This window comes from Raphanus sativus, chromosome 3, assembly GCF_000801105.2.
Source record: "Raphanus sativus cultivar WK10039 chromosome 3, ASM80110v3, whole genome shotgun sequence".
In the NCBI taxonomy this organism is placed as follows: Eukaryota; Viridiplantae; Streptophyta; class Magnoliopsida; order Brassicales; family Brassicaceae; genus Raphanus; species Raphanus sativus.
This window is the reverse complement of record NC_079513.1, coordinates 4,813,758-4,822,480: the sequence shown is the minus strand read 5'-3', so window position 1 is coordinate 4,822,480 and position 8,723 is coordinate 4,813,758. Positions and strand designations below refer to the sequence as shown.

The window sequence follows — 8,723 nt, the reverse complement described above, 5'->3', positions numbered from 1 at the left end:
AAAATTAAAAGAAACAATTTAATTTCAGTTGTTCGAAGCTTAATCTCATCACCAGAAGGTCCAGAACCTGCCACAAGAATGACAAACATTAAATAGTAATAGCCAGAGAATAATTATAGGATCCGATCGAGACCTATCCCAAAGATGACTCTGAAATGGTTAGAGGCAAAACATGTTTCAGGAACCAAGTTGCAACGCCAGATCCTCAAGCGATGCTCATCGAACTTGGTTCCTGTCTCTTCTACTCCAACTAATCTTGTTAATTGTGTTGAAGATCTCTGTCATAAGAGTGGTGAAGGAAGTTTCCACATTCGTTGCGTTGCGTTAGCGCTGATGTCTCGAGGAAGAAGCTGATTCACTTCGTGGCTATATAATATAAATGGTATATCAATATTACTGAAGTGCAACGAGCGAGTGGTTAGTATGTTTGGTGAAGTGAGTGTCTATGCTTGGGTTTGAATTCTCAATTTAGATAGGAAAACTGAATTTTAATTAAGTTTGAGTTGTGTTTGGCATGGAATAGTTGTTTGTCATGTTCTCCATAATTTTAGCTGATTTTGCTTATTTGTCATGTTTTTCATAATTTTAGTTAATTTACTTATTTTTTATGTTTTAATAATTTTAGTTTTGATTATTTATCATATTATCTATAATTCGGGTTATTTATTTTGTCATGTTCTTAATAATTTTAATTTGTTAATTTTATTTATTTATCATATTTTAAAATAATTGTAGGTGGTAATTTTAGTTTTGCTTACTTGTCATGTTTTTTCATGATTTTATGATATTTTACTTATTTGTCATGTTTTACTATTTTTAGAAGCTCATTTGTCATATTCTATTATTTAGGTTGAGTCATTAATTTTAATACATAACTTTTTGATTTGTTAGTTTTTAAACATTTTAGTCATTATATTCAGAGATAATTATTATTCTAAAGTATTATCAAATTTTAGAAATAATTTTATAGTTTTATTAAGATGTTTACTTTATTAATATTAATTTTTAATATTTTTTTATTTTTTTTTGTTTTGAAAGAAAATCTACTTCACTTTTATGCCATCAAATAATCTCACAAATAAAAAAAACTAAGTAATTCGATTCATTCACATCAAGATCATGGATGTTTAATGTTTAGAATCTATATTATACAGGAAACATTGATTTTGCGAATTTGAATTGAAGGGTGATGAGGTCAAAAATACAATATCTTGCCATTAAAAATTTTTAGTTGAATATAAAGTTTTTAATTATTATAGTTTTTTTTAATATGTGTCATTATAAACTCAAATGAAGACGAAATTCATATAAAATGCAACTAAGACTTTGATGAAAAAGTGTTTGATTTCATAAACTTCACTGATAATTGCTAATGATTTATTTTGTAGATTTATCTTTTATGTTATTTAAAACTATTAATAAAATTTTATTAGATTATTATGATGATGATATGTTTTACATGTGTATTAACGAAATTATATCTTTTTGATTAATTTAATATATGAAACTAATTAAATGATTTAGATTGAAATTTTTTTAAAATCTTAAAATTTGAATTAGTTAGATATAAAAATTTTAACCCAAAAAGTCTTACGATCTGTTGTAAATAAGATGTTGTGAAAGCTTATTATTTCTCATGACCAGAAAGTTTATATTTATACATAATTTAGACCGTCGTAACGTAGACCGTCATAAGAGAAAATGAAATCATATTTCTAATAGGAATAAGAAATAGTACTTATCTTAATACAAGAAGGAAAAGGAAAACATCTATTAGGGATAACTGGAAACATAGTTCCAGCCGCCTACGTCATATCCGGATGGGCTGGTACAGTACTTGCAGTATGGGTCTGGTATTGGGTCGATCACTATTTGGTCCTTAACACACGATCCATGATTTTCTAAAACTATTAAAAAAAATCCCTAAATTCTCTCAAATCACTCCCACCTACATTCAAAAGAAAATCCTGTTATCTGTATAACTTCCAAATCATGTCATCTATGTAACTGTTTCATCTTTATATAACTCCAATCAACTAATTTGCTTCTTTGATTTGCTCTTTTTCTCTCTCTTTTATTCTTTTTTTTGAGCAACCATTTAACTTTTAATTAGAAAGAGTTTTAAGGCTAAGTCCATAAAGCATTCATATTACATAGGGTTGATTTTACCACCAAATCAGCAGACTCATTTTTTGCTCTAGGAACAAAAGAGAAGAAACAAAAGTAAAGAGCAGCGGATAGAAATGCAACGTTAAGATTGATCCGTAGAGATCCTTCGGGGTCTCTCTCTTTTATTCATAGTTCTGTCTTTTTCCTAATTTTTTTGAGCGCTTTAATTTTGCATGTAGCAACACTTTTTTCTTTCTTGAGTACATTTTTATAACTACTCTTTATACAGATTCCGCTTTAACGTCTTCTGAAATTAGTCTCTTTTTTGAATGATTTACATTGAATATGTCAATTTAGTTTCATCAGCTTATTTATTCAAAAAGAATAAAAATCAAAACATCGTGAACAGCAATTGAGGTAATGATAAGTATACATGACTATTGTATATAAGATTTTTAAGATAAATTACTACTTTCTCTTTCGCTGACAAATAAATAAAGGGATTGCTTAAACATTCATAGGGCACTTTCCAAATGTAGAAAACCTTATGCTCCATGTTCAGGTCGTTATAGTGGCACTGGCAGCTGATTCTTGGTGATTATCCACAAGTTTTGGATATTGTGTTGTTATGACGAATCATTCATAGGGCACTTTCCAGATGTAGGCTTAGAAAACGTTATGCTCCATCTTTTTCTTTTCCGATTAACTTAGAGGGATCCATAGAGAAGTCTAGACTAATCTCTAAGTGGAGGTGCAATTCAAATGAATCCTAAAGTATGGATTCATATCCCTATTAGGTGATCAGGATAATTGTGGCTTAGCTTCACGCAGCAGTGCGTCCAATCTGAAACCTGTTAGCGTTCCAGCTCCGCCTCTTTAGCATCCGACCACAATCACCCGGTCCGTTATGCACGGTTGTTTTTAGTGGCAGCTTCTGATTCTTGGTGATTATCCACAACTTTTTAGCTCTTCTCTAAACTCAGATTTTGCAGGATTGCATTTCTGATATCACAATTCTAAAATAAAAATTTCGTAAAAGCAGTTAGAATAAAAAAAATATGTGAACAACACAAGGTAGAGAACTATAGGAAGGAAAATATATATAACATTCTTTTGTTAAATTTGTTAAAAGATTTAGAGTATATACAACATAAAAATGGGTAACTAAAGAAAGAACAGGAGTACTTCACAAAAATAGAGAACTAAAAAAAATAAGAAGAAGATACGATGAAGAAGAATACCCTTATTTTGTTCTTTTTCAAAAGAAATTAAGATATACCTTAAAATATATTCTCTAGATTTGATAGTATTGTTTCCGTAAAGGAAATAAATAAATTTGTATTCTTGTGAAATTGTTAGTTTAAATATTTAAATAACTATTATGAAAAATAATATATAATAATAATTTTTAATATCCAGTGGACAATTTAGTCAATTCACATATACAAAAGTGTAGGTCTCAAAATAAATAAATAATGGTGCAGTTTTAAAATTAAAATCTCATATTAATGTATTTTCCAAATTTTCCCTTTAAAGTATCCACCCAATATTAGTCATAAAAAAAGCACATTGTCAAAAAAAAATATAGTGATAAATTTTCTCGTTAGTTAACGAGATTTCAAGTGAAAAATGGCATTAGTTGGAGACGCTGTTATGCAAAGTGTTTTTAAACCGGGCTTTGTGATCTGGTGGTAAAGGAACCTCGGCTGAAGTGCCCGCAATCACGAGTTCGAGCCTCGGCCACAACGGATTTAACATGGCTTCTGTTTGGTCTCCAGGATCTTCCTCGCTAATTTTGGTTGGATACGGTAGGATAGTCGAATTAAGTGAGAGTCCGGATACCAGGATTATCAAAAAAAAAATCATTAAGAATGTGATCAAGTGTAAACGACTTGAAAGAAAGAAACAAGTGTTTTTTTTTGTCACTGATAAAATCATTATTTTTTTGCGAGTGATAAAATCATTTTCTTCTAAAAAAGAAAAACAAAAACCAAAGCTAATAAAGAACACAGAAGCTTTAAAACAACAGCGATACCACTGCGTAGCAGCTTGTCATGCTGTTGCTTCCTTGTAAATCTGAGATGCCAAGCTGTGATCTATGCAGTGATCTATGCAGTGTGTTTCATGCTGTTGCAGCGAGGGAAAAGAAGAGTTTGTATTGCATTCGTTATGCTTTCCAAGCTGTGATCTATGCAGTGTGGCAGGAAAGGAATAAGGTTAGACATGGTGATAAGATGCTACCTCTTCCTGTCCTAAAAAAAGTGATTGAGAAAGGGATGAGGAATAGATTTTACTTATTGAGGAAGACCAAGGGGATGGAGGAGATTTTACAATTTTGATTCTGTTCTAGAATGTAATTAGGCTTCTCTAGTGGTGTAGTAGTTGATTTTGCTTTGTTTCTAAGCTTTTATAAAGTAAACAGTATGCACCTGTTGTATATAGGCTTTTTTGATGAATAAATTTAGCATTTATTCAAAAAAAAAAAAATCTGAGATGCCAGCTAAGGAGGACCGTGACGAGAAACATAGGAGTGGTGTCTCTGGTTTCTTGTAGCATTATCTGCAATAAAATTGGCAATGTTGTTACATTCATTTTGCTATCTACTTCAGTATAATCTGTTGAGACAAGTTTAACTCAACCCATTTCTTCTTCTTATTATTCATGTTACGGTTATTTACAAAGCTGGAATTTTCTTATTATTGAGATTTTGATTTGCCATCACTCATTTGTTTTCTTGCATTTTTATTAACACATTTTTGTTTTCTTGCAAAAGTGTGATATATAGTGGGGCCGAGAGAATTAGGCTTCTTTTCTTTTTCGTTTTATAGTAACTATTTAACATAGTAAAGAATGACAAAGGTGTCTAGAATCATTGATACTTTGTAACCCCCCATCCCCATCACTGTGTATGAAATTATTGTCTTCTTCCGATCAATTATTTGACCATCCTTTATATGTTAGAGCATCATTATTGGTGGGCAGAACCAAAAGCCCTTAACTTTTTTTTTTTTTTTTGGTCATCAAAAACTTAAAAGCACATAAGGACAGTTTTTATCTAAGGGCTTTTTCCTCCATTATTTGCATCGGTCCCCTCTCCCTTTCCTTAAGGCCTGCTCCTCTGCCCACCAATAATGATGGTCTTAGTTAACAAGAACCGTGCATGATCCTCGTGTTAAAAATCGAAGTTGGAATTGAATAGCATAAAGTCTAAAGTCTAAACCTCCATTTTCAACCCTTACTGCTAAAATGAATGAGTGATTAGAATGCGACAGAAATGAAAGATTGATCATTTATTTTTACTGTCACAAGCTTTTTATAAACTTATTTTGAACATTAAGCGGTTTAAAATTTAACCCCTAGACTTCCTATAAATACCCCGATACAATGTGTCTGATCTCTATAACTCAACTCAAACAAACAAAAAAACAATGGCAATCATGACATCATTTGCCTCTTTTCTCATCACTCTCCTGTTGGCTGCAGCTGTCTGCACCCACGGAGAAGAATCGGTAAAGGACAGCAACGGGAACGAAGTTCGACTCAAAGAACAATACTACATCCAACCGATCAGTAACGGGATTAACGGCGGCAGTCTTGCTCCACGTGTAATAAGTCCCGTTTGTCAACTACGTGACATTAGCGAAACATTTACGGGCGAACCGGGCGTGCCAGTTAGCATAGCATATCCACCGGGGTTCCTCACGCCATTAGAAGTTGTCAAAACAAATTTCAATATAACCATCGAGTTCAAGTACAACGACGACTGTAAGGAGATATCCAAGTTCTGGCAAGTCTATGAATTTATTTATGATCCAATTCTCATCGGGGGTAGACCTGAGGAACCAAATAGCCACTTTAAGATAGAGAAAGTCGGAGAAGAAGATGGCACAAACATTTACAAGTTGACTACTTCTGCCGGAACCGTTGGAGCCATCCCAACACCACAGCTAGTTCTACATCTCACCAATGATGTGGCTCAGTTCATATTCGTCAAATTCGTCAAAGTTAAAGCTGCTACTTCTCGTGTTGAGAAGTTAGGTCTAAGGATGATCCCATTCTAATAATCAAGTCCATGTAATGTGACTCGGCCCATGATCAAATATAAGGGGTTGTAATAATACCCGTCAAGATAAATAAAATAAAAAATCATGTTTTCAAACATTAAATTCGATATCCAATATCCTAATTCTGTTAAAAAGTTAAGTAACCAATCAAACTTAAATAGAACTCCAAAATTATTTATTTTAAAGCAATCGTAAATCATTATGACATATTTTCTCACTCTTCCTCTTTTTTACATATACAACTAGGTGTTTTGTCCGCACTTACCGGCATTATTTTTTTAAACTTGCGGGCATAAGTTTTTATAGATATTTATTAATAAATACACTACTCAAAAATTATACAGTTTTATGAAATTTTTTATTTTCTTGATTTTTATCTTTTCTTTATTTAAAATATTGTTTTGGATAACAATATTAATATTTTTATTTTAAATTATGTTGTTATCTTTAAACAGTTTTTAAAATGATTATAAATTATTGAAACCACTAAACATCTCACATTTAAAAAAAACAATTTATTGGTATAAAATTTTGTTACACAAATATACAAATAATCATAAAATCATATAAGAAGAAACCTCATTTAACAAATACCCATATTAAAAATATACTATATGTCTATTTAATATCATTCAAAATTAATTATACATCATACAAATAGATAATATTGATTGTTTTGATATATTTATCCTAAAATGATTGCGAACAAACAAGAGTGATCATTTGATTTATATGTGCACGTCAATTTATTACATAGTAATAACTGATTTCTTAATTATTTAATATATAGTTATTATTTATTATTTTATAATATGTAGAAAAACATAAAATAAGTAATAAATATTAAATATTTATTATGCACAAAACGCAGAACTTAAATCTAACTGTGTATCTCTTTAATAATTTTAAATCTTAAATATTTCTAAATCTCAGACCAAAATAAAAGAACAAAATGAGAATAATTTCTAAAATCAATATTTATATAGAGAAATAACCAAAATGAAAAATGACATAAAAATGAGAAAAATATTGAAGATATATAGGATTGACACGTGAATGTAAACTTTTTATAACCATAATTAACTTTTAAATTGTTAAATCATGATAAAAAATCGAGTTGGCATAGTTTCATTGTAATAAAATAGTAGGCTTGAGATTATTCGACCTAAACATTAGGTTCTTATGCGATAAATGACTTTTTGACCTAAAATATTTTTAAAAATAGGATCAGCTCATCAGTAAATAAATTATGTAATTAACAAAAAACAATTAATTTTTTTTCAAGGACCGAAAATATTAATTCGATCAAAAATATAAATTTTATTTTTTAATACAATATTTCTTAAATAAGTATCATATAAATTCAACATGCGCAAAGCGTAAGTCTTATCGTAGTCCTAGTGGGTAAAGTTATGTTATGTATGTTTTATCCTGAAAAGTCGACACAATTTGAATGTGAAACTGGATCTAAAAAAGCCAATCTACCAATCCAAACCAAGTCTTACGATAATTAAACTGGATTTACCTAAGTTATTGGAGTGACACATATTTGTGTCAACTTATAATTAAGCTTAATTATGAAGTATTAATAGATCTTCTTAAAATTTACAACCTCAAAATCTTAAAGCCCATATAGGACAAAGTATCTTCTGTGACTTAAATACATGTACAAATTGGTTTTTCAGAATCCCCACGACCTAGGTGACATTTTCACGAGAAAAATAGCGGTGGAAAATTCAAAAAATCGGAGGAGAAACCAAAACGGAGCTGCTCAAGCTGCCAAAGTTCAAATTGCGTGTAAGATGACAGATGTTCATATATCTATGAAATGTGTAAGTATTTTTGTTTTTGCTTTACTAACGGCGATTTTGCAGGAAAGGGAGCGATCAGTCACAGATCACTTGAATATTATCAATCAGGTTACCGAATCAATGTTACTGTACCTGACCTCTCTCTCTCTTGTTTCTGAGTCGTGAATCGTGATCGTTGCCTCCTCTGGTTCTGGTACAGAAACAGAAGCAAGCGGAGGAGGAATACAGCAGGAAAGTGCACGAGCTAGAATCTGATTTAGCTTCTGCTAGAGAAACAAAAGAGGAAGGCATTCGAGAGGAAGGTGAGTTACCTCCAAAACGAATTGAAGAACACTATTCAGTGTAGAAGCTGGAAAAACGGAATCGATAAGAACGATATATATTTACAAAACGACGTTAAGGAAAGTAACGAAATGAACATGGAGGCGAGATATGATCTCTTTCCTTAACTCTAAATATTCGCTCCGTAGTGAGACGGGCACTGGCGAAATATCGAGTCCCAGAATACAACCATGGCAGACGATTCACGCTTCACTCGTGAACGCCCTATCGAACTATAATCTACGAAACACTCTCGGAAATAGACTTACGCTAAGGGAGTTTCTTTGTTGGTTTTGCGAGAAGTAAAAGTAGTTAATAAAGAGAGAGGAAGAGAGGACTATTTAAAGAGACGGAAGAGAGCCACTTCCCGCAACAGTTGCTGCACGTGGGCGGAGATCTCGCGGAGATCGAGGGAAGT

At 31.5% G+C, this 8,723-nt stretch overlaps 1 protein-coding gene and 1 long non-coding RNA gene across 2 annotated transcripts; one reads left to right on the top strand and one right to left on the bottom strand.

Moving 5' to 3' along the window:
- Positions 1–3,591: 3,591 nt before the first annotated feature.
- LOC130509109 (uncharacterized) lies at positions 3,592–4,743 on the bottom strand. Its single transcript, XR_008943262.1, has 2 exons — positions 4,145–4,743; positions 3,592–3,898 (listed from the first exon to the last, which is right to left on the bottom strand). It is a non-coding gene; the product is annotated as an uncharacterized LOC130509109 (long non-coding RNA).
- Positions 4,744–5,498: 755 nt separating this feature from the next.
- Positions 5,499–6,275, top strand: LOC108844103 (kunitz trypsin inhibitor 2). The gene has a single exon (XM_018617313.2). It carries the CDS (start codon positions 5,538–5,540, stop codon positions 6,168–6,170), a length of 633 nt encoding a protein of 210 aa, XP_018472815.1. The 5' UTR covers positions 5,499–5,537; the 3' UTR covers positions 6,171–6,275.
- The last annotated feature ends 2,448 nt before the right edge of the window (positions 6,276–8,723 follow it).